This window comes from Hippocampus guttulatus, chromosome 3 (assembly GCF_054856545.1).
Source record: "Hippocampus guttulatus isolate MCC_2025c chromosome 3, RoL_Hgut_1.0, whole genome shotgun sequence".
In the NCBI taxonomy this organism is placed as follows: domain Eukaryota; kingdom Metazoa; phylum Chordata; class Actinopteri; order Syngnathiformes; family Syngnathidae; genus Hippocampus; species Hippocampus guttulatus.
Window position 1 is genome coordinate 15,380,195 of NC_141263.1, and position 25,135 is coordinate 15,405,329.

General features: G+C 41.9%; 3 protein-coding genes across 6 annotated transcripts; 2 read left to right on the top strand and 1 right to left on the bottom strand.

Annotated features, from left to right (window-relative positions):
- Positions 1-443: 443 nt before the first annotated feature.
- Positions 444-7,423, bottom strand: gfod2 (glucose-fructose oxidoreductase domain containing 2). Of its 4 annotated transcripts, XM_086107030.1 has the most exons (4): positions 6,649-7,217; positions 5,237-5,607; positions 3,947-4,005; positions 444-3,859 (listed from the first exon to the last, which is right to left on the bottom strand). In XM_086107030.1, exons 2-4 carry the CDS (start codon positions 5,487-5,489, stop codon positions 3,113-3,115), a joined length of 1,059 nt encoding a protein of 352 aa, XP_085963156.1. In that variant the 5' UTR covers positions 5,490-5,607; positions 6,649-7,217; the 3' UTR covers positions 444-3,112. The 4 variants fall into 4 exon arrangements, with proteins under 4 accessions (XP_085963156.1, XP_085963154.1, XP_085963153.1 ...); XM_086107028.1 differs by lacking the exon at positions 6,649-7,217 and adding an exon at positions 7,310-7,423 and having other exon boundaries at positions 444-4,005; XM_086107027.1 differs by having other exon boundaries at positions 444-4,005; positions 6,649-7,220.
- Positions 7,113-10,521, top strand: thap11 (THAP domain containing 11). The gene has a single exon (XM_086107032.1). It carries the CDS (start codon positions 7,546-7,548, stop codon positions 8,380-8,382), a length of 837 nt encoding a protein of 278 aa, XP_085963158.1. The 5' UTR covers positions 7,113-7,545; the 3' UTR covers positions 8,383-10,521.
- A 4,043-nt stretch (positions 10,522-14,564) lies between these two features.
- nrn1lb (neuritin 1-like b) lies at positions 14,565-19,528 on the top strand. The gene is made up of 3 exons (XM_086106787.1): positions 14,565-14,828; positions 17,363-17,510; positions 18,472-19,528. The coding sequence occupies exons 1-3, from the start codon at positions 14,771-14,773 to the stop codon at positions 18,773-18,775; spliced, it is 510 nt and encodes a 169-aa protein (XP_085962913.1). The 5' UTR covers positions 14,565-14,770; the 3' UTR covers positions 18,776-19,528.
- Positions 19,529-25,135: the final 5,607 nt, after the last annotated feature.

Consider the following 25,135-nt stretch of genomic DNA (forward strand, 5'->3'; position numbering starts at 1 on the left):
ATCACACGATAGGCACGTGAATGTTGGTTTAAACATCTTGAGAGTCCATTCAATGAAAATAAATGCATACGGTTCCAGGGAAATGCTCTTTCTGAGGTTCCGGTCGGTTGATGCAGAATCCTCATAGCAACTCTCACCCTCTCTCCAAGCAGAAGAGGAAGTGGAGAATAGAAAAGGGATGCGGTAGTAAAGCAAACCAAACCAAACCCCAGATGACAAACTGTTTCAACGCATTTATTTAAAATAAAAGTATAGAAATGGAATGTTCAGAAGCCGTTGGTGCAATTTTCTGCAGTTCCACACTAGGGGTCAACAAAGTACACCGGCAAAAAAATTAAGAAAAACTTACTTGTTCGCCGTTTTGATTACCTGCCACATTGAAACAGCTTTTCTTCCTAAAAATAATTGTATCTTATTAGCAGGAATCAATAAAAACACTGACATGAATACAACTGTATTTATTAAAGGTAATGTCTGTCAGATGAACAGTTCCCCGATTTAAACACAACACACTGTGCTCAATGAGGCTTGGCCTGAATTCAACAAACAAAAAAATAAATATTTCGTTTTCAAAAGAAATTCACAGATTGACTGACAAAAGGGAACAGACCAAACACAAGAAATTATTTTCCACACCAAAACATAAATAAACAATCTTCCTTATATTGACAAACGTTAAACTGATTTTGCAGTGTGTCGGCTAGTCGAGGAAGCACACCGTGTGCTAATTAATTTTACAGTATCAGTGCAAAAAAGATGATGATTAAACTAAGTCAGATATTTGTAATGCTTTTTTTTAATTTACTGAAAGGACTTTGAGCATCACTGCTGGGAAATATGACGTATATCATGTAAACTTAATTTTATAGTACAGTAATGCACTGTCACGGTCAAAAATGGGGGATACTACAGTAATAACAAATAATCCTAAATGTTGTTATCAGTGACTACTGTACGACAACTATGACATCATCCTAGTCAAACCGCATCTAAGGGTTCAAATATTACAATTACAATAAAGGCTGTATTTGAGGCATCACTTAATATGCTTTTGCAACCAATTAAAAGTCTTATAAAAAGGACAACAAATGTAAACAACTGAGTTTCACCCCATTTGGTTTTCAAATAGGTCAACTAAAACAATATTAAAATGTTGCTCCACGGCAGATTTGATAAACTTTGTTTCATCTGGTGCAAGATTAAGATGGAAGGGAGAAAATATATGAACTGTGCACGCTTTGTATGTTTCACACATTCAAAGCGGCTTGGGCCCTTCTTTAGAGTAAACATCAATGTGTAACAGATAGGGGAAAAAAACTTGTCAAATGTGCTGTTTCACACAACCACATATTTGCTTGTTATTTTTAATCACAACTTGATGGAATTAGTCTGTTTTCCAGCATGAGATAGCTGCAGGGAAAATGTGATTTTCCCCGAACCATCCACTGCTTTTTAAAGGAGACCGCAAATTGCTGACAGCCTCTTTTGTTTGGTGGATTGAAGCCACTTTGACCGAGAACACATATCTACCTTGAGATCACTTTTCTGACATAGCTTATTAAACACAGCCCGTAGCATTCCAGATATAATTTACACCCTCGTCTATCAATGGCATGGCATCAAAATTCATTTTCTAAACTGTTTGAGGTCACTGGTGAGCTCGAGCCAGTGAATCGCAGGGCACATATAGTCAACTATTCACACTCATACTTATGACAATTTACAGTCTTCAATTAACCTAACATGCATGTTTTGGGAAAGTGGGGTAAAGCCAGAGTAAATTACACACGGGAGGGCCTGAGTCGAGAACCTCATGACTGTGAGGCAGACACGCTAGCCACTTGCACCACCATGCTGCCCAAAACCTACAACTGTCCTATAAAATGAAAACACATACGAAACTCTCTGCACAACGGCATTATTCCGCTTGTAAATTCAAAAAAGCTGAGCACTGTCAATGGAGCATCAGTAGAATTCTGCCAGTGTTTACAAATGCAATTTCTTTTGTCAAATCACAGCATTGCTTTCAAATAAGGTGCCATTGGACTTGGATGCATAATAATGGTTTTCAAACAGCACAATCTAAAAACAAAAAAAAGTTTTAAGCCCAAGTATTTAGAGGCAATAGGTCTTAAAAAAAAGTTTTCAATAGAGAAACAAAATAGTGAAGAGGAGCACCCTCATGCAAGCACAACATTCTATTCAACAGGTGGCAAAAAACAAACAAAAACCAAAAGCTCCAAGTAGTCGTGTGGTGTAAACTGCGGCTGAAGTGAAAACATTCAGGCCCCTGTTGCATCAGACATGTTTAGTAGTAGCACTCTTAAAATACTCACAAGTTAGCAATATTGGGCTTTCATTGGCAATTTTAGGATTCATCAAAAAAATGCTCTTTAACTTTATAGGTGAACTTCATTTGAACTTCTCTCAACTTTAATCAACATGCCCATTTTGCCAATGTTTATGTACTTCATACTGTTTTCTAAAAAAGAGCTCAATCGAACAAGTGTTGCGAATGTTGCCATTCAGCGCCTTGCTTGGCCTGCCACACACTGAGTGACACTGCCGGAGGCGACTGAGTTAGACGATTGGTAAATTAGTTGGTGAGTCTCAACTCATACATTTGGTGACAGAGACTCTCCACGCCTTGCTTTTGAGTCATAACTATATAATGAAATTATGAATATATTGTAGAAGGGGAACTCAAGGAAAATTTTGTGCCTCCTCTAGGCCAAACACAATATTCTGATTAGTACTACGTTTGTGAAGTAAGAATTAAGCGGAGTAATCCATCCAGTCATCAATATCAGGGCACTGACATTTTGTCTTCTCTGCTGTTGACCTAAATTGAAATCAAAGGACCCTTGGGCTTGCATTGTGAACGTCACAGCTCGCCTGTTTTTTGACACGTGACGTTCAGTCAGTTTTACGTCGCTGTGAAGCCCCGGTGGGCCTTAGAGAACAGCGCATTGCGCAAACAGGACTGAAATATTGAACAATTGGACAAGTGCGTTCAAAAGTTGAGAGAAGGTCAAATTAAGTTCACCTGTAAACGTGAAAGGGCATTTTAGGGCCATCCAGAAATATCAGCCGAAAGCCTAATATCCAAATATTAGTTCTTATTTCTCTGCAGAGCCTCACACATGTTGTGATTGGGATCGGGCTCTTTATTCATGATCTCAACACACTCCCACTCTCCGCTAAAGCTGGACCGCTTCACGGCCTCCACTACCGTCTGTACGTAGAGGCCGTCTTCAAAGGTGGGTGCCATGGCAACCGGACCACGCGCCCACAACCTGCGCTCCTGGTGTGCCTGGAAGGACTGTCTCAGGGCCTTGACCATGGCGCCCAGCCCCAGCAGGTGCGGCAAAGGTATGTCTTTCACATCAGGTCCAGCCCAGCTGCCGTCGCTAAGCAATAGCTCCTCACGTTTACTGCCGTTGCGCTGACCGTACAGTTGCGTCCCTCTCGCCACCAATCTCCCCGTGGATCCAACGACCATCACCTCATGCAAAAAGGAACCTGGCATGTTGAAGTTCAGGGTCACCGTGCAGCACACGCCGCCCGTGCACGGCCCCATTAACATTTGAAAGAAACAAAAGTCGTCACTGGTGACTCGTCGGATGCCTCTGATGGTGTCATTTTGCTGTACGAAGGTGCGCAGCAAGCCATGAACACGCTGGGCCCGTGTCCCGGTCAGGTAACTTAAAAGGTCGATGATGGCCGAGCCCACCGTGTGCAGGCCCCCGCCTCCCATCAGGTCTTCACAAGTCCAGCCGTACGACTGGTCCAGAAGGCTGGGCCCGTACACACGCACGTCACATACTTGCACTTCACCTACGTATCCCTCCATCAGCAGCTGCCGCATCGCCGCAAAAGTGGGAAGGAAACGCAGTGTGTTACCCATGATGCTGAGCAGCTGCGGGTAATACCTGGCTGCATTTACCATCTGGAAAGAATCCACAGCAGTCGCAGCTTTCTCACTGACAACGTTTTTACCTATGCCTACAGAGAGACAAAAGGCAGAGTGTATTCTTATTATTATTCAGATAATAACCCAACGCAAATGGATGAATCACAATTTACCGGGAAGGCAGTGAGAAAGCAGAGTTTTTAAAAAAAAATTTTTTAATCAAGTATGAATCGATCAAGGCTCGACTCTCAGCTTTTAGACAGTGAGAGTAACATTCATCAGGTACGAAATGAATTAGCCAAATGTTCAACTTCCTGCAACAAGAGATGTGGTGCAGAGATAATCAAATACACAGACAAGAAGGCTTCCGAGCATAGGACCTCCACGCTGGGTGGGACACCCTCAGCCAGGATGTTGCAACTATAAGAGGAAGCCGAGGTCAATGCTCAGGAATTCCATTAGATAACTCGATACAGTAGCTCTATTTCGTATTGAGCATGCTGGTCATCTGGCCATCTTGAGTATAGCTTTCCTTTTGTTTGTCTTATTTAAATCTATTACGAGTCAATGCGGTCGCATAGTTGATGGGTGAGGGATCGATTCCACTCATCTACATACAACACCTTTGATTAATAGCCTGATCAAACGCGACCAGCATGGCACAAGTTTGCTTGTCACAAATTAATTCACACTTCCATTTGAAGGGAAGTCGTATAAATGTGACACATTTGCTAACCTTTGAGATGCCTTTCAGCAAGTTGGCTGACCACATCGTATGTTATAACAGGCTTTGGGGACTTACTTGTAATGTATTTCAGTTTTGAGGTTGCCTCACTGTTTGCTGTGGAAGTAAAATGCTTCCACATCTGACTCTACGCCTCTTTTACCTTAGCAGGCTTTGGGAAAGCTTGAAGTCCGAACTCATGTCCTGGGGAAGGATGCTCTTTGGGAGACGCCGCTCACCACAGAGAGCGCTGTGGCTGGCTGTAGACACGCTGATGCTTTGTCACTGTCAGTCTTAAATTACCGGTGCTACAAAAAACCCTGAGGCATTACATTGTTTAACATAAAACGAAGCCACTGCTCTTTTATTTGGAAAGATCTTTTGGCCCCTGGATTATTTTGTCACATTGTGATGTTTGAAAGTGAATACAATTTAAGAAAATCCCATCTTCTTCAACCAAACAATCATATGAAAATTACGTGATTGGCCCTGATTTCCTATGATGTGAGTGGATTGCAACAACTCTTAATTACAACACCTAAACTGCAGCTGCCATGCTACCGTTCAGAAGTGTTGCGTGTGTGTTTCTGACCTCTTACCCAGTGCTTTGACAGCAATCTGCCGTGTCATTGAGGGTGGAATATAGATGCAAACAAGGTCAACGTCTTGGTGTAGCAGGACGTCATCAGATCGACTTGTGTGAAACGGGATACTGAGCTCTTTTGCCAGGCTGCACGCTTCCTCTTCGCTCCTCCCCCAGAGCGCATGGACCTCAAAGCCCTCCGCTTTCAGCATAGGGACGAGCACCCGAGCTGTGCTTCCTGTCCCAAACACACCGACTCCTGGCAGCATGACGGCGCAGCTTGCTGCAGCCTTACGTCAAAATCATGGCGGTGCAAACATACATCGTGATTGTAAAGTCACCAATGTGCCAGTATCCTCTGTGGTCCCTGGAAGTGAGACTTTCCCCCTGAAAAACAAAAAAAGGCAACTGAAATGTAAATACTTTAGTAGGGAGCCCCATTTCTGCTTACAGTCCTCTCTCACCAGCTTGAAGGACAAGTGAGAGGAAACAAGTATTTTTTCTAATAGCTTTATTTTATTTTTGGGGGAGGGGCCGGAGTCGGTTTTACCCTCCAATATCCACTTAATGAATGTTTATTAGTCTGTTTGGGAGAATATTCCAGGTTGAATCGTTATTTTTTCCCAATGCATTTCAATGGGTGCCAATTATACGTGGATTTAGCCTATATTTGGGCTGAGACGGTCCGAATCAAATAACAGGTCAAATAAAAGGGTTCGACTGTACAGTAAACAAATAAGTTGTTCAATTAAAGAGATTGGGAAGTTTATTCCATATTCTGATCAGATCGCTGATCATTTATGGGGAATTTTTCCCCAACTTGCTGATCTGCGGCAAAATCCTGATTTTGTAAAGCCTGGCGCAAAGTGCATCAGGCATATTTATTTGATAAGATAAATGTAAATTCCGTTTCTCTTGAGGCCGTTTCAGGGCCAATTTTCATGGCTCAGGTCAAATATGTCAACTGTGGAGCCAGCACTTGGAATGTGGCAGGAGCACCTGACAACAACGTTATTCCTTGCGGGAGGCTTAGCTGAAACCTCCCTAAACCTTTCGCATTAACTGCTCACTCTTGGTTGTGTTCTGAGGAGGGGGGAAAACAGGGTTCATTTAAGCTATTTATGTTTGTTTTGCTACCTACCATATACGCAGCATAGTGGGCACCAGACGCCCTCTTGTTCACGAATAACTACAAGTGAACGCGGCAGTGTATTTCAATGATTAACATGACAAGGCGGACCTCATACACAGACGAGTCAGTGAGCATTGTGATAAGGTTTGCTAGCACGTTTACCAGCTAACAAGCTAGCCGCGACAAAAACATTTCAAACAGAGTACGAGCAAAGTTACGACTGAACTCTTAAAAAATATAGCCCCTTGACATATGTCAATTTATGTAAATATCCACACGTAACTTTTGCTACCTACTGTTTTTATGCAGGCGACTTCCCCGACAACAGCAGTAAGTGCTCAGCCGGGCGCTGCCCTGTTGCTAATGGTAACTTCAGCATAGACCATGGAAGTGAATTCTCAACCAGAGATGTTAAAAAAGTGAAGATGCTTGCAAAGAAGGAACCCCTTCGAGCAAGACTACAAATCATTATCTTCCTCGTCATCGTTTATATTCAAGATGTATATTATTAACACGTTTATTAAATTAATGATAGAAAATGATTAATGGTAGAAAATCAATATGTGTTCTAAGTATCCAAGTGAGGTTTGTTCACAGGGGCGTTGACGTCGTTGTGTCACTCGGGATCGTTCCCCGGAAGTACCAATAACAAGCTATTTCAAAAGTTCATTTAAAAACACAACCAATGCTGCAAAATCATTTTATTTCTAGCTTAAGTTGTAATTAAGACGTTGAGATAGATACAATTATCAATTTATGAGTACGATTGAAAAACGCATGTAATAGCACAAAATGACCAGCAGTGGCAGTAGTTTTTTGTCAGTCGTGGTCATGAAACCCAAAGCATTATGGGATTTTTAGTCCTAAATGGCGGGCTGCCGTGTTGACATCGTACAAAATAAAAATAACTAAGCGTTTTTTTTTTTTTACAAACCATAGGCCTCGAATATACTACACCTGTAGGTTTTATTTGCGCTTATTCCAGATGAAGTCGCACAGAGTTAAGATCTGGGCCAGCAGATTTTTCACCACGTTCGCCCTAAAACAAAACAGGAAGTGGTTAGCGTTGTGGGACGTGTAGTTCCGGCTACAGGCCGCTGAAGAAGATACCGCGCACAATAAAGAAAGTGCAATAAAAGCGTCGCAATTAGCCGTGCGCATTGACTTTGAGGGCGATAGGCGTCGGTGTTACCATGCCTGGATTCACGTGCTGTGTCCCCGGCTGCTACAGCAATTCGCATCGCGACCGGGACTTGCGCTTCTACACGTTTCCGAAGGACACTACACTCCGAGAGCTGTGGCTGAGGAACATCTCCCGGGCCGGGGTCAGCGGCTGTTTTAGCACCTTCCAGCCCACCACTGGGCACCGGGTTTGCAGCGTGCACTTCGTGGGCGGAAGGAAAACCTACAGTATCCGAGTGCCGTCGCTTTTTCCCCTGAGGGGTGTGAACGAGCGCAGGAGTCGGCGGGGCAGAGGTAAGAAGTTGTCCACGACGGCGGCTGCAGCCCCCGCCGGAGCCACCACCGGGGTCGTCATCAACACCGTGCTGGGGAACACGGCCGAGGGCGCCGAGGCCAACGCCGGCGGCGAGGCCATCGACGACAGCATCACGGTGGTGCAGATCGGCCAAAACGGAGAATATCTGGGTACGGCACGGCTGCCCGTGGCGACGGAGGCGCCGTTCACCGCGCCTGTCGGCGCGTCCGCCGAACTCAGCACCGTTACCGTCGCCGTGGACTCCTCCTCCTCGGCAGAGGCGAAGCAGACGGTCGTGCAGTACGTCAGCGTGACCAGCAGCCCGCTGGACCACTCGTACTCGCTGACCACCGGCACCACGTCGGCTGAGCTGCTGCGCAAACTCAACGAGCAGCGGGACATCATCGCCCTCATGGAGGTGAAGATGAAGGAGATGAAGGCCACCATCCGCCAGCTGCGGGTGATGGAGGCCAAACTGCAGGAGGAGGTGCGGGAGCGGGACAGGTTGCTGGGCGGCCACCCGGTGCCTCTGAACGTCAACAAGAAAATCTAGCCGGAGACGAGGGAGTGCAGACGAACTGAGGAACATTCAGCCTTTGTACACAATTGTATTTTCAATAACCGCAGATCTGATTTTCGTAGACCTGATCATGTATAAAGATGTTTAGCTGTAGTTGTATAACTGGTAGTGTCATATGAAAAGCTTTTTGAGCATGTTATTCAATTTACACTCGAAGGTCCATGTACTAGTACAAACTTTGTCCTAACTATAGACAATTCAGCGCACTAGAACAACAGTTGTCTCACTTTTTGCCCCCTACTACTCTCGGACATTTCGGCACACTAACAGCAAAACTTTGGTTTACCAAGAGGACAACTACATATTACTGGTGAGGCAAAACTGCACTCGTTGACATGTGGGTGCACATATCAAGGATTGAGCCTAGATTATCCAGTATAGATTATCAGTGTACTAGTACGTTCTTTGTCCTCGCAAGTAAGACAATTGAATACACTAGTAGAACGACTGTGTCTCTTAATTTTATTTATTTAGTGCTTTCACAACAGCTGCAGCTGTTGCAGAGCACATGGTAAAACATTAACAATGATACAAACATAAACCAATTAAATGTTTTCCTTTTTGTCGCATGTTTGCCTTCACTGCCTTTCACTACTACAGTATATGACATTTTTGCACACCAGTAGAACAACTACTTGTTGTTAGTGAGGCAGCTAGGCACTTGTTGAAATCTGTGTGCCACTCATACTACAGTTGAAATGCAAGATGTTAAATAGTACAATTTTATAAAGTCAATAGTAGTGAGTAGTACTTGGCCCGCTTTCCATAAAGCGTTTTGATGAATAATTATTCGATATCCTGATGCTCAGCTAAAAGACCAGGTACAAGTATGGTCTTTGACCTTCCTGAAAAGACAATTCAGTGCACTGGAAGAATGACCATGGAGTACTTGTAGCTCTCAGTTGTCAACAAGTGCACAGTTTTGTCTCACTGATATCATGTGGTTGTCCTCGTATGCAAAAGTTCTCAAATTTATGAGGACAAAGGACTAAGAAAATTCAGTGCACTTGTAGAATGACTGTTTTACTTGCAGTGGTTTTTTGGGGGGGGGGGCGGTTCACCACCATCTTTGTCGATGACTGTTTGACATGTCTACACACCAATTACTACACAGTTTTGGAACAACATTTTACTAGTGAGCATTTTGATGCTGCTAGTAAGTTCCAGGAGGCGACTACTGCATGACCTATTTGGGCCGAGTACTGTTACGAGTTCAGCACAGTAGTTTAGTTGTAACATTTCAGTTCTAGTGCGCGGAATTGGCTTACTAGTACACAGAATTTATGATGGATTTGAAGAATGTCGAGTAAATGCTTAAATGACATTCTATAGTGTCATCTCTAACAGTTGTTTGATCCACTTTACAGTCATAGTTAGCCTTTACAAGATAGATGACTTTAAATATGAGAGTTGGGAAGGAATATTTTTAGTCCAGGATGTTCATTATTCTTGAGTGGATAGAAATTAGAAGTGTTTGGTGACAGATTACCATGCCGAGAAATAGATTTGGCTATATGCCTACGGAGGCATTTATGCAGGCTTTTTCAAAAAACATTTCAGCTCAATACCCAGATTTGAAATTTGGAAACCTCTCGGTACTACTACATGACATCTTTTATTGCCATAATGTTGACCCGTTGGACTGTACATAATGTGATGCAAAACAACCGACATTAATGTATTACAACAAACTTTGTGTGCCTGATCAATAAAATATTTTACAGCATTTAATAATTAAAAATAAACTTTGACCCTTCTTCAAAGCAATGAATCCATATCAAACTTCAATGTCATCTTGTTTTAAAATTTTATTTCTGAATATATAAAACAAAACAAAAAAAAAACAGTGCTTGAACACATGACTATTTTGTTCACTTACGGATGTCAAGACTACAGCGCATTTAAGTTGCATCATGTTAACTTTCTGCTTTCGTCTTTCATAAGCGCATGTTTGTGTGCAATTGATGGATTGAACGTCCCTGTTTATGATGAGGTGTTTCTCGACTCACAATTTGATTTGTGGCTGCCTCACAAGTGCTCTATGCACAATATGTTACAGACATTTCTGATCTTTGGACTGATATTTATGTCATTAAATGACATTTTGAAGTGCATCTGTTTAACTTATTTTGGCTCTTCCAGTAGGTATCAAGACACAAACCTACAGATTAACTGCTTTTGGTAATTGCACATTTATAGTCCCATTGGCTTTATAAATCAGGAAGAACCTGTATTAGTAATCCTTTCTTCAGCATGCAGAGTAAATGATTGAAGCATCCTTTTGAGGTAGCAGCCATCATTCGGCTGATTTTATGGTTTGACCTCAGAGCAAAAATTATTGCTTTGAGCACCATGCAGTGGATGTGAACTTAACTCTCTTGACGAGAAAAGAAATCTTGAAAAATGAGATTTCAAATTGTTTAATGCCCCTCCCGTTGTAAATTTATTTTCAAACTACACATGAAACAAAGAGAATTACATGTTGTGTATTTAAAATAAGCAACAAATACATGCTAACAGTTAGCATTGATCGTTGCGGTTTTACGTACACCGGTAGAAGAAGCACAATGGTTTAATCAACAGAAGTGTCTTTATTGGCCAAGCATGTTTGTTTGTTTATTGAACATAAAACATATATACAGTAATAATTTGACAGAAAATAAGGTAGATAAAAAAAGTAAAAAGAAAGAAATCAATCTTCATTCAACACAGTTATGTTCAAGGGAGTAGGAAGAAGTAAAAAACTTATCTAGTCCTACCCCGTTATGTGTTTATATCTAATAAATCATTTTTATATCAATCAGAAAAGAAGAAAGAAGTACTGTGAATCACACAAGGAATTTGTCTCCAGCACTATGAGTTACACTAGTTTGTAGCAACAAGCAACTACGACAAAGATATGACACATATCTCCCCTCATGTGGCCCCCCTCCGAGCGCAGATTACGCAGTCGTGCCGAGTCGCCGACGCGAAAGGTGGAACAAAAGCGGGTGATTTAACATTCTAGTCGGACCCTTTAGTGCGCTGCGCCATTTAAAAATGAGCGGGAAAAGGAGAAGCAGTCCGCAGAGAAGGAAATTACCACGACACGAGTGCTATTTGCGCGTGTGCGTGCGTGCGTGTGTGCGTGTCTCTGTGTGTGTGTGTGCGTGTCTGTGTGTGTGTGCGTGTCTCTGTGTGTGTGAGTGTGCGTGTCTGTGTGTGTATGCGTGTGTTTGTGTGCGCGCGTGTGTGTGCGTGTAACTTTTTTAGTCTCCCTTTTTATTTTAATTTTTATTTAACAGGATCAATATATAAGACATTGCCTTTTAAAATTTGGATAATTATATGCATGTAAAACATCAGCTTCAGTGTATTTGCAATTTTTGTCCCAGGCAGGCTGGTACCATATCATCCCCTGGCTTGAATATTCTCAACAGACGTATTGTTACGCTTGCAGACATTTTAGCCCTCCTAATAATAATAATAATAATAATACATTTTATTTATAAGCGCCTTTCAAGACACCCAAATCTGAAGAAATAAAAAGTCAAATAAGATTTCGAATCTGTCTTTTTAGCCCTGGGTTGAATGTGCCCCCCCATCAAAACCCCTGGCCCCAGCCCGGCCCCCTCAGTGAAATTGATCCAGAACCGCCCCTGTGTGGGTCGATAGTGTCATGACAATCACAACAAAGTAATGATGATGACGTCAAGGGTAAGGTTGAATGCACGGGCGGTGAGTATTCCACAGAGTGAGGTCCCAGACTCTAATCTCATCTGGATTTTTTTTTCTGATTCTGTGTTACATAATGCTCTAATCCAGGCCTGTCAATCAAATTTACCCAACTAGCTTCCTTTTCAAAAGCTGCCATTATTACAACGCAAACCTTTTACATCCAGACCAAGGACCTGCTCATGCACAATTTTTTTATTGGAAAATCTTTTAGTTACAGTACGATATGTTATTTATCCTCTGTGAAGAACAACTAATATTACTGCGGAGGAGTTTTGCCTGGATCCCACGTGTATCCATATATCTGTATTACACTGCTTTGCTGTGTGCAGAAGTAACTGCACAATGTTCATTGAATTGAAGCAGAAAATGCAGCAACAACTGTTTAATTCTTTTTTTAAAGAAACTTATTTAATGATGGCATTATTGTATGTTCTTGTAGAGTACAATATTATAGAGTGCAAAAAAAGCACATTGCAATTTTGGGGTCATGAAGGCGTTTTAAATAAAACAGTTTTGAGAAATGAACGTGCTGACAGAATGAAGTAAGCTCTTACCTCAAGGCCCCATTGCAATTTTGAAGTTTCCACTTTGTTGAGGTATACGTTTTAAGTCTGAATGAATTACAGAGTGGCACCAAATATTGTGGCTGATGAGTGGAAAAGTTCTTATCCATACCTTTTTGTTGAAGTTTGACCTTTCACATATAAATATCAGTACATGCTTATGATTGTGATTTTATATGGAAGCAGAAAAAAACCCACAATTAAAAAAAGCCTAAAGTAAGATTAGCTCAAATTCCTGAGAATGTTAATGATGCAACATACTTCATAAATGTGTCTTAAGCATATGTTCAAAGTGACAATGTGAAAATGTGTCTGCCAAACTAACAGCTGCTGCTGAAGTAGCTTCCATGATGATGTATTGATTTAGGCCAGCAACGTCAGACACAGACAGATTAGTCTTCAGTTAATGGTTGTATTAAACCGCAGATTAACAATGGGCTCCCATTTCTCCTCTGTCAGTGTACAGATGTGAACCAGGATTTACACTAATGCACAGTGTGAGCCATCTGTAGATGGGTGTAGCACATGATTTGGACGCCAACAGGTATAGAGGAAGAGGATGTCAAGCCCAGGTAAAGGCAATGCATCATTAGGACCCTGTTAAGTGAATTCAGAGTCTTGGTTTTAAACATATGACACATGTTTGAAGACAATTGCTGAAAGTGTACTGTAGTACTCAGCTGTAGAGATAACGCATTTCTCCATTTTCCTGATTTTTATGGGCTGTGGCTAAAAACGGGTCCCTAGTGATGCACTTAGCATAAGTCGTCCACCTCCCACTATCTTTCCCTCAGATAGTGCGCTGGTGTGGCGGCGTAAGAGCGCCTCGCTGTCAGCCATGAGTGTTCCCTAGTCACGCAGAGAACGACAAAAGAGCAGGAGGGGGTGGAGGCTTTAGAGCGCCTCGTTGTTATAGTGAGGGATGTCCAGTATTCCATTATTCCATCCACTGGATGTATTAAGGTGGTATTGTATATTTATTGGCTCAAACATGTCATTATGTGTAGGCATAATAATGAAGCAACCATTTTCCAGGTCATAGTACCGGTAATATCATTTGATTGGCAGTTGACAGCGGTACATGGTTTCAACACTTTCAGTGGACATGACCACAGCGTTTGGCAACGCGAGCTTGATTTCTAACGATTTTGAAGTCTTAATTGAAATAAATTTCAGTGTTCACGAGCAAATTTGATTCAGAGATTGCATTCCGTATTCCCAAAACGTATTTTTGATGCTGATTTAAAAATGTCTTTACCTTTGTCTTAAATATTATTTGATTGGTTGGGCAGATTTGAAATCGCCCCTCCCGCCCCCCAAAAAAAGTATTTAAAAACATTTACTTGCATCACTGGTTAGAAAAATTGTAAATATTTGTTAACCAGTACATTTAAAATCACTGGCAAGGTATTTTAACAACTCTCTTCTCTGTAGAACGTCAAATGTAAAAGATATATTAAATATCACTTTACGGCGACATCAGCGTAGAGTGTCTTTTTTGCCCTCTTCAAATAACTTATGACCAACACATTATGGCTTTGCATGACGCCCACTGGATTGGTACTATACTCTCAAAGGGTGCTGTGCTGCCACATCCTCTCATCTGCATTGGGACACCATCTGTTCACTTGGAAAAAAAAAACGTACTCATCATCATGTTTCTATTTTACATCTCCCATGTCACACTTGTGAAAGAAGGATTCTGCTCCAGGTCAGTGTTTGTTGGACACATTATTATAGTTTCTCATAATATGTATTTATGTGTGTGTGTGTTTGTGTGTGTGTGTGTGCAATAAAGGTTCTAAATACTAAAGACCGGAAATTAGAATGCTTTAATCTAGTGTGCTGCGCTAGGATGTGTTGGTCCAACCCTCTCATGACACGCACACACACACACACATATGCACGCTAATCCAGCAGGCTCATGCCTCTGCGCATTCTGTGCTTTTGCAATCTCATGAATTCCCAACGGATGGTGGAAGGACGCTTCACATTTTGTGGATTTCCATTCATCAAGAGCATCACATTAGATCTTCTGTGTTGTAAGAGGGACTCATCTCCCCGGGACTCTGCTGAGCCCAATGATGAAGTCGCGGGCAGGCGCCATGGCTCTACTGCTGCCCATCATCTTCTCCATCAGTAAGATCGTTTCTGTTTGGTCTTTGTGAGTGTGTGTGCATTGTGTGCAAGTTTCCAGAACTTTGTTGTAATTTTCTTCCATTTTGGAGGGTTGTTTTCACGTTTCTATTTGGACCTCATGTTTAGATGGGCATTTACCTTGTTCACAAAACTCACAAAATTGTCTGACATGGGTTAAAAACAGATGGCCTCTCCTATCATTTGTACACACATGTATGTGTGTAAAATTTCCCATTTATGATCGGTTGAAATGCCATTTGTTTACCATAACTTTACATTGAATTACCATGTGTGTAAAATTTCCCATTTATGATCGGTTGAAATGCCATTTGTTTACCATAACTTTACATTGAATTACATGTTAAGAATGATGTCATGTGGATTACAGTGAGTCTACATATTTGTGGACATACAGGTATGTGCGATTTAGACATAGTTCAGCAGGGACTATGCTGTTTGTTGGGGACCAAGACAAAGGATGTTATAAAACATTGCCAAGATAATACTTTCTTTAGATTGGCACGATACGGAAACTCTACAGTATGTAAAGGAATTTGCCCATTTGTGGATTTTTTTTGGTTGTGCAACCTATTCCCTGTTATTTGCTGAAAAATGGCAATGTCTAACATGAAAATGTTAGACATATCACAAACCTTTTTGGGTGGTCACTATTTATGGCAGGGTTCTGCCCCCATGCACCTCCCATGGATAGTGAGAGGACACTATATTGTTATCTTCCTGACTCTAACAAGATTTTGCAAATGGTTAAATTAACAACAAAAAAAAAAGTCTGAGATTGAATGGAATACTTTTGAACATTTTTGTTAAATTAATGAGATTATGGTACCACATCAGATAGACTCTGTTCCCTGCTGCCACCCTGAGCAGGTTAGGGGCTAGAAAATTGCTTAGTAGAATGTGGGACACTGTCAGCAGTATGGGGTCTGGTAGTAGCCCATTTATACTGTCTTGTGCTTTTGAACTTGAGGGTTTCCTTTCAAGGCCCTCTGTGGACCCCCCCCCCCCCCGACTTTTCAAGATACAAGCTATCGTATCCGCAGTCCCACTCGCATCTTGGGACTATTTAGAGTCTTCCATTAACCTGCCACGCATGTTTTTGGAATGTGGGAGGAAACTGGACAACCCGGAGAAAAACCACGCAGGCACGCGGAGAACATGCAAACTCCACACAGGAATGTGGGCGCTGAAATCGAACCCTGCACCTCTGTACTGTGAAGCGCAAGTGCTAACCAGTCGCCCAGCCACCGTGCCTCACAAAATGCAACACAATGACGATTAATTTTTTGGGGGGGGGGGGGGGGGGCTGTAACAGATACCATTTCAACTGGTTTCAATGAGGAAAGATAATTTGGGATGCAATTCACATATTTTGAGTCATGATGGTGCACATAGAACAAATTAAAATGACAAGGCACCACTGTAACTGCAATTTGTGGTTTGAGGATTGCTCATCTGCTTTCTTACTGCTGTCAGGGTGCTCATCAGGATAATGCTGACCCCCCACATCCCCTAACCTCAAGAAATCTAACATTTTTTTAATGTATTTTTCAATCTGATATCTGTACTTCTTTGCTAGAGTACAGCGGCATATACAGTGCAGTGTATCTTGAATATCCTTTCGAGGGACAATAATCAGCATAATAAATAAAAAAAATAATCGAATGAAAGATTTCCACATTTCATGTTTTTCATCCATCCATCCATCCATCCATTTTCCGAACCGCTTGATCCTCACTGGGGTCGCGGGGGGTGCTGGAGGCTATCCCAGCCGTCTCCGGGCAATAGGCGGGGGACACCCTGAATTGGTTGCCAGCCAATCACAGGGCACACAGAGACGAACAACCATACCTAGGGGTAATTTTGAGTGTTCAATCAGCCTGCCATGCATGTTTTTGGAATGTGGGAGGAAACCGGAGCACCCGGAGAAAACCCACGCAGGCCCGGGGAGAACATGCAAACTCCACACAGGGATGCCGGAGCTGGAATCGAACCCGGTACCTCTGCACTGTGAAGCCGACGTGCTAACCACTGGACTACTGGGCCGCCCCATGTTTTTCATGTGTCTTGAAAATGAGTCAGTTTGGTGGGGAGGAAATTGACCAACACCAACCGTAGTAACCCCACTAACCCACTAGAAGTGGAACACATCCTGATGGCTCGGCCTTGTTCTATTAAACGGCGCTACTAAATAGCACCAAAACCCACTAGCCAGATAGCAAAATTGTGAGTAGATAAATCTTTCCAGAGGGTTGTGTTTTGTGTCTTATGTAAGGCTACAATGACTGAGGCTTTCACAATGTGTAATCCTTCCAGATGAATACAACACACCATATTTTTGCATCTATTTGATCCTTACAAGCATATGGACATTGCATTTTACGAAACTACATGAACTCTCCCTACCATCCATGTGAAGATACTGTATATTGTTTTGACCCCAAGGGTACAGTCTGCATGCGTTGTTCAGTACATATTGTAATGCACTTTTATTGCAACATTTTCCTTTTCTCCAGGTTTGGTCCAAGTGTGTCATGGAGCTGCAATTGCTGTTTCATGTGGTTCCATCTACAAGAGTTTTGCGCAGTGTTTGCTGACACTCGGGGACAGTTTGGTGGTAACACAAAAAGACCAGGACACGCAGGACATTGACACAATCTGCAGGTGAGAATCAGCCTCTCACCATCAAAACCGAGGGATGAGCGAGTGCTGATAGCAAGTATCTGTTTCGGACTCATACCTACCTTATTGTAAGGCAGCCACTTGTGGAGGCTGTCGATACCAGACACTGATACCTAAGACAAAACAAATTACAAAGAACCAACCACGCTCTCACCTAGGGACAAATCAGAGTGTTCAATCAACCTGCCATGCATGTTTTTGGAATGTGGAAGGAAACCGGAGTACAAAAACCCACGCAGGCACTGGGAGAACATGCAAACTCCACATCGGAAAGCCAAAGCTGGAATCGAACCCGGTACCTCTGCACTGTGAGGTCAACACACTAACTACTCGACCATAAGGCCGCCCTGATTGGCAGCCTGTCTTTTGTTATTAGTTAAATTTGTTAGTGGCCTAACCCTTAACATAACCCGAATTTGAAGGAATTATGAACAGCTCATAATAACATTCAGCGTTAGCACAAAACCATCAGGCTTCTGCAAGAAAGCAAAAAAAAATAAATTAAAAAATCTGAAAAGCCTACTAGAACATCTGAACTTTATCTGGGGTTACTCAGAGGCACTCTATATGGTGGCACGTGTTAACTGATTCCCATTCAACACGAGTCTGAATGTGAATTATTAATTCTGTGTACAGTCGCATCCCCAGTTAAAAGAGGGTGTGTACACTTGTGCAACCACATTATGTCACTTGTTTATTTTTTACATTCTCTCTTGAAAAGATTGTATTTTCTCCCAATTGAATTGTACAGGGTATAGGTTACACAAATGGTGGGAAAAGTTTTGAAATTATTTATCTTGGGCTCATACTTGTACATCAGAAAAACCTAGCATTTAAACTGGACTGTGTCGACATTTAAAAAAAAAAAAAAATCAGGTGTATGTCACAATAAGTGATGGCTTCATTCCACACCAAATGATCTTCACCTCTTCATTCCTTGAAGGTCCTGGAATGACTTCCATAATTGTGCCAATGCGGCCATGTCTGACTGTCCCAGAGAAGCAGCGACTGTGTGGGAGTCTCTCAGACAAGAATCCAGGAAGGCTGAGTTTTCGGGAAACCTCTACAACATGTGCGCCAGCCTCACCACCCTCGCACCCAGCACTGTGCCTGCACCCCTGACTCCTCCCACCTCGGATCAGACCAACCAGGAAACACTGAAGGGGAGAACATACCAATGGGTCCCATCTCTTACCACAATGATCTTTCCAACATGCAGCACTTTGTTAGTGCTGCTCAGGAACTAGCAATGGATTCAAATGTGGGAATTTTCTTACTTTTGCTAAGAGACATTAGTATGACCACTTGTTATACCAACAGACTGTACATTATAGTATATTTACTGTATATTCTGACCCGAGTGCTGACAAAAATGTAATTGTGAAGCTGCTCAGGAACATGTAGGTGACCAGATCAGGAGAAGAATAATACCAGCTTCGGAGAGAGGATCCAAACACTTGAGCAGGTCAGGAGCATTCGTGATTAGGTCTCAATCCCAGAATCTGAATTTCCGAGAGCGAGTCAGGAAGACTTATTGTTACTTTTGTTTCGGCTTTAAAATGTACTTCAGTACGATCAGATTAAATGTCTCCTTCTCAGAGAGAAGCCGACCCAATTGAAAGAGTTTTGCTCAAGATAAATGGACTGCAAACAGTTGCCAGCCTTTGACTGAACTGACTCTTTTCTGCCTGATATGCTCACAATGAAAAAAGTGAATGTCAGTACAAACACTTTATATATATTATTATTATTGTTCATATTTATTGACACATTTATTTTAATTTATCCAGTCGATGACGAATCTCATTTTGACCCTTTCAGGGACAGAGGTTACTACAGTGGACAGTTTATCATGTTATCAGGTTACAGGGTGCATGAAAGGGTTAAAATACTCCCCCGCCCCGAAACACGCACAATACCGAGTCGGTTCCATTTGCTTGTTGTAAATCTTGCAATGATAAATCTGATAACACACAGAATAAACTACTCAAAATGTGCATTGCCCCATCTCAGGCAACTTTTTTGCGTCATTGTTTTATTGTACTTAAACTATTTCTTAGAGCAAGAGGCATTGAAAGTAAAACTAGTGAGCTGAGAGCTTTGAACATGAACTATAGCCACATATGAATGTGTGTCAACTCAGCACCATGCAATGATTGAACAACAACAAATATATATTTTAAGGTTACAGGAGTGTAACTAGTATTTAATCCGCCAACCTGGGTCTCACATTTTTCAGAGGGGGTAATGTGTTCGTTAAACAGGACTGAGGTAAAATCCAGGAGGCATGACCGAAGTGTAAATTGAACCCCCACAATTTTTTTTGTGTACTTGGGATATTAAAAAAACAAAACAACAAATATATATCTATATATCTATATATATATAGATACAGGTATATATAATGTTTAGCATTTAAATGATTATATTTTATTTTAAATTCAAATTTTAGGAAACGGGAAGAGGCAATAAATTTTTCTTGTGTTCAAGGTAGTTTAAAAGACCACTTTAATTTATATGTATTAAATATGCAAAAAAATACAATGTGCAGTATACTTTGCTTCATAAAAATAGTATTATTTTTTTTATCATGCATCTATACATTTAATTTCCTGTGAATACAAATGGCACCGATTCATTGGAATGTCTCATATAAGGTATTGTAGATAGCAGTAATAATATCTGATATTTTTGTGTTTCACAGGTATCAAATGTATAAACACAATTAATGTTTTTTTTTTTTGCTGTTTTTTTCCAAATAGAGATTTTAGTTTTCTAAAATAGAGCTTTTTCAGCTAGTGAGTGCTGGGAGTATTTGCACATCTGTGTGCGTAATCTTAATACCCTTAAACGGTTTCATAACAATCACGGCATGAGTATATTAATCTTGCCTGTCTTTATTCATTCGCTCTTGCATCCGCCTCCAAACATTTGAAAGACTCTTAGAGCCCTGAGAGAAAATTTATAACGAACGGAGAGTGAGGTGGACCGCTCACGTGACATCTAAAAAAAAAAAAGTCAGAGGTCAGGTGTCAAGGCAGCATCACTGCAGCATGATGAATATTAAGAAGCAGCAGCTGCTGAGCCAGCCATTGTGTTATATAAAAGATTACTGTATTAAACTTATATTCAAGTTAATATTTATAATATGTAATCTTATATACAGTACTGCACAAACGATCACGAATGAGTGTCATTAAATGATGGCAGTGTTGATATGAAATAAGACTGATTACATGTTCAAGGTCGTTGGTTTGTCTGCTGTTTCAGTCACTCATTTGACAATGGCCTTTTTTTCAGTATCCAGCGTCAGCATGTAGAAAGGAAAACGTCTCCTGAATATGAATGCATTGATCAATGTGCAGGCCATTATTGTGGAATATTATGAGATCCAGTTAAGTATGCCTGTTATGTTGAAATCATTACTGTGTTGTAAAAGAAAAACTGGAATCGCATTGCCAATGCTAGGGGTGTTAAACACATTTTTTCGTGGGCCACATTGTAGTTAAGGTTTCCAACAGGGGGCCATTCTGACAAGGAACCCAATTAAATGTATCATTGCCACATATGACATATGCACAGCAAACTGATGAAAAACTCGTTTTGAAATCAGAGGATAGTAACAAAAAATGTCTGCAATATCCTAATATTTTTATAAGTGAAGACAACTTGCAAGTTTAGTATTTTAGCAAGTAACATGAGCTTGATGCACATCATTAGCTTCTGACGGGCCACATAAAATGATGTGGTGGGCCAGATCAGGCCCTCGAGCCTTTCGTTTGAGACCAGCAACTTTACGCACCACTGCTTCCAATGTTCAGGAAATTACTGTATGTTGAGTATTAGTGCTAAGCTCAAATTTAGGTAGAGCCATAAAGGTGAGACTTCAAAATTGACTTTTTTTTTCCATTGTGAGATTAGGCATTTTTCAACACATTCTTAATTTCTCAAGGAACAATGATATCCATCCATCCATTCAGCTATCCATCAATCCATCCATCCATCCAACCATCCTCTTCCACCACATAGCCTGCTCAGGGTTGAATAAAGATGAAACCTTTCCCACCAAGTGAAAGTCCGGTTATACACTGAACTGGTTGCCAGTCAGTCACTGCAATGAATAACACATGAATATTCAGAACAAAATGTATGAATCTGCCTAAATCTGTTTGACGCCAAAATTAGGATTGTTTGCCCTCAGTAGATGTCTTTGTTCTGCTGAAAAGTATTTTTGTTGTACAGTAGGTGAAATATTGCAATTATACATTTTGTCCAAGTCTTACAATCATGGTGTTAAAAACAGTGAGTAGCACGCAAGGTTTGGATTTCTCTCTCTCTCTTGTGGACAACAGATGGTGTGCAACGTCAAACAAGTTCAGGATTACAGAGTGCCATGTACCAGATTGTTTTCTCTGTTCTATAGGACCAGGGCATCAACAAATGCAAACATTTAATAGGCCTACTTCATCACAATGTCACTGACAGTCAGTAATTCATAGGCTTGTACAGTTGTAACCATGAGTTGATTAAAAACAAACAAAAAAAACCAACAAAAGAAAGAAATGTGAAGGAGTGATTGTGTCTAAAGAGAAAAAATTGGAAAACAGGACACTGGACATGGGCGGCCCGGTAGTCCAGTGGTTAGCACGTCGGCTTCACAGTGCGGAGGTACCGGGTTCGATTCCAGCTCCGGCCTCCCTGTGTGGAGTTTGCATGTTCTCCCCGGGCTTGCGTGGGTTTTCTCCGGGTGCTCCGGTTTCCTCCCACATTCCAAAAACATGCATGTCAGGCTGATTGGACGCTCTAAATTGTCCCTGGGTGTGAGTGTGGGCGTGGATGGTTGTTCGTCTCTGTGTGCCCTGCGATTGGCTGGCAACTGATTCAGGGTGTCCCCCGCCTGCTGCCCGGAGACGGCTGGGATAGGCTCCGGCACCCCCCGCGACCCTAGTGAGGGTCAAGCGGTTCGGAAAATGGATGGATGGATGGACACTGGACATCATTATTTTGATGAAGTCACTGATCTGCTTTGTCTTCCACTTGAAGTTTTTTGCCAACATCACCAGTCTCCATTATCATTTTCTAAAACACTCACTAAACATATGATTTTGCATTTCAGCAGAAAATAATTACTCATACAATATTTACTGTACCTATTCTGAAGAATCCATCTTTTTTCCCCCAGTGGCAGGCCTTCAAAATAAAATAAACGCTAGGCATAACTTACGTTATGTCAGATCTATGAAGTTCTAATGCAGAGTTCGAGTGTACGAGGTGACAGAAGATACAAAAAAATAAAAATAGCTCTCTCTGACATTGTACATAATAAAACCATACATTCATGACATAATTAAAATGAATATAAACGAAACAGTTTTTGCCACATTTTTTTTGCGTCAATTCAATCGACATTATGTTGCTCCTTCTAGTATGCCTGTTTTGGCCACCTGGGGGCAGTATAATATAGTCATACTGTACAGACACACTATTCAAGAGTCTCACAATGGACCTATTAAACTGCAATCATATTCGTCTTTTCTTTTTTAGGAGAAAGTATATGGGCCTGTAAGTGTAGCTGTATGGATTGTTTACATGTGCTGCTCCACAGTTCGTGCTTAAATAATCATTGCTTAAAGCATAGGTCAAGTCAAGTCAAGTCAACAGTATTTATAGAGCACTTTCAAACAGCCATCGCTGCATACAAAGTGCTGTACATGGAGCAATTTAACATGCACAATAAACAGTAAGACAAATCGGTAATAAAGGCGGTAGAAAGCACCAAACAGTAAAACCAAGAACAAATCTAAGTCATGCTGAGTCGAATGCCAAAGAATACAAGTGAGTTTTGAGGAGGGTTTTGAAGATGGGCAGCGAGGAGGCTTGCCGAATGTTTAGTGGGAGGTCATTCCAGAGAGAGGGACCAGCAACAGAAAAGGCTCGATCCCCTCTGAGCCTCAGTTTAGTTCTTGGTACTTCTAATAAAGTCTGGTCCACAGACCTGAGGCGCCGGGCAGGTGTGTAGGGGCGGATGAGCTCAGAGAGGTAAGGTGGCGCGAGATTATTCAGAGATTTGAAAACAAATAAGAGGATCTTGAAAATAACTCTAAAATGAATGGGGAGCCAGTGAAGGGATGCCAGAGGAGGAGTTATGTGCTCCCTCTTACGAGTACCAGTCAAGAGGCGAGCGGCGGCATTCTGGACCAGCTGAAGGCGCTTAATGGAGGACTGGCTGACTCCAAAGTAAAGGGCATTGCAGTAATCGAGCCGGGATGTGACAAAGGCATGAATTACCATCTCAAAGTGTTCATGTGAGAGGAGAGGTTTTATTTTGGCCAGCTGTCTAAGGTGAAAGAAGCTGGATTTAACAACGGCACCAATTTGCCGATCGAGTTTGAAATCACTGTCCAGTTTAAGGCCCAAGTTTGAGACTGTTGACTTAAGATAAGGAGACAGGGGGCCCAAGTCTACAGGATGGAATGTACAAGGGCCACTGGGACCAAACAATATCACCTCTGTCTTCTTTTCATTGAATCTCAAGAAATTTTGTGCCATCCAGGTTTTTTTTTCTTCCAGACAGGATAGGAGTGGCCTTAATGAGAAGGCGTCTTTCTTGCTCAGTGGGACATAGATCTGGCAGTCATCTGCATAGCAGTGGAAGGGAATACCATGTTTCCTTAAGATGGAACCCAATGGGAGCAGATACAGCGAGAACAGCAGAGGCCCCAGAATTGAGCCCTGTGGAACACCACATGACAGGGGAGCAGTGCGTGACTCAGAGCAGCCAAGGCTGACACAGAAGGTTCTGTCAGCTAAATAGGACCTAAACCACTCAAGAGCACTGCCGCCAATGCCCAACAAGTGCTGCAAACGAGACAGCAGAATACTGTGATCCACTGTATCAAATGCTGCAGTTAAGTCCAATAAAACTAGACACACGTGGTCTCCAGAGTCATTTGCCAGGAGGATGTCATTAGAAACGCGTAACAGGGCTGACTCCGTGCTATGCATCGTCTTGAAACCTGACTGGAAGACCTCCAAGATGTTATGTTCATCCAAGAAAATTTTCAACTGCATGTGCACCACTTTTTCCAGAATTTTGGAAATGAAAGGCAGCTTGGAAATGGGCCTGAAACTTGACAGCACATCTGGATCAAGGCCAGCTTTCTTGATCAAGGGTTGGACCACAGCATGTTTAAACTGTTGGGGAACTACACCAGAAGAGAGGCTGCTGTTGATGATATCCAAGACTGATGCGCCAACACTCGGGAGAACCTCCTGAAAGAAGTGCGGGGGAAGAGAGTCGCAAGGGGAGCCAGATGGCTTTGTCTGGCGAACTACATCCTCCAAAAGCGCCAAGGACACAGTTTCAAAAGAATTTAGCACAGCTGAACATGGAACATGGACAGAGGGGTCAGATGCGGTATTTGAGACCGGAGTCCTAGCTGTAGAGACCTTACCAATGAAAAACTGAAGGAATCTGTTGCACATCTCGGGTGAAGAATCCGAGCAAGTAGGCAGAGGGGGTTTGAGTACAGAATCTATTGTTTTAAATAGTGCGCGTGGGTTGTGACGGTTAGCTTGAATAAGGTCCGACAGATATTCTCTTTTGG

Bases quoted from the DNA above. Each gene is read 5' to 3' on its own strand.
- nrn1lb (XM_086106787.1), top strand. From the start codon at position 14,771: ATGATGAAGTCGCGGGCAGGCGCCATGGCTCTACTGCTGCCCATCATC. The intron at 14,829-17,362 runs GTAAGATCGTTT...CCTTTTCTCCAG, and splicing joins GCCCATCATCTTCTCCATCA to GTTTGGTCCAAGTGTGTCAT. The intron at 17,511-18,471 runs GTGAGAATCAGC...CATTCCTTGAAG, and splicing joins GACATTGACACAATCTGCAG to GTCCTGGAATGACTTCCATA.
- gfod2 (XM_086107028.1), bottom strand. From the start codon at position 5,489: ATGCTGCCAGGAGTCGGTGTGTTTGGGACAGGAAGCACAGCTCGGGTG. The intron at 4,006-5,236 runs GTAAGAGGTCAG...GTCTCTCTGTAG, and splicing joins GATTGCTGTCAAAGCACTGG to GCATAGGTAAAAACGTTGTC.
- thap11 (XM_086107032.1), top strand. From the start codon at position 7,546: ATGCCTGGATTCACGTGCTGTGTCCCCGGCTGCTACAGCAATTCGCAT.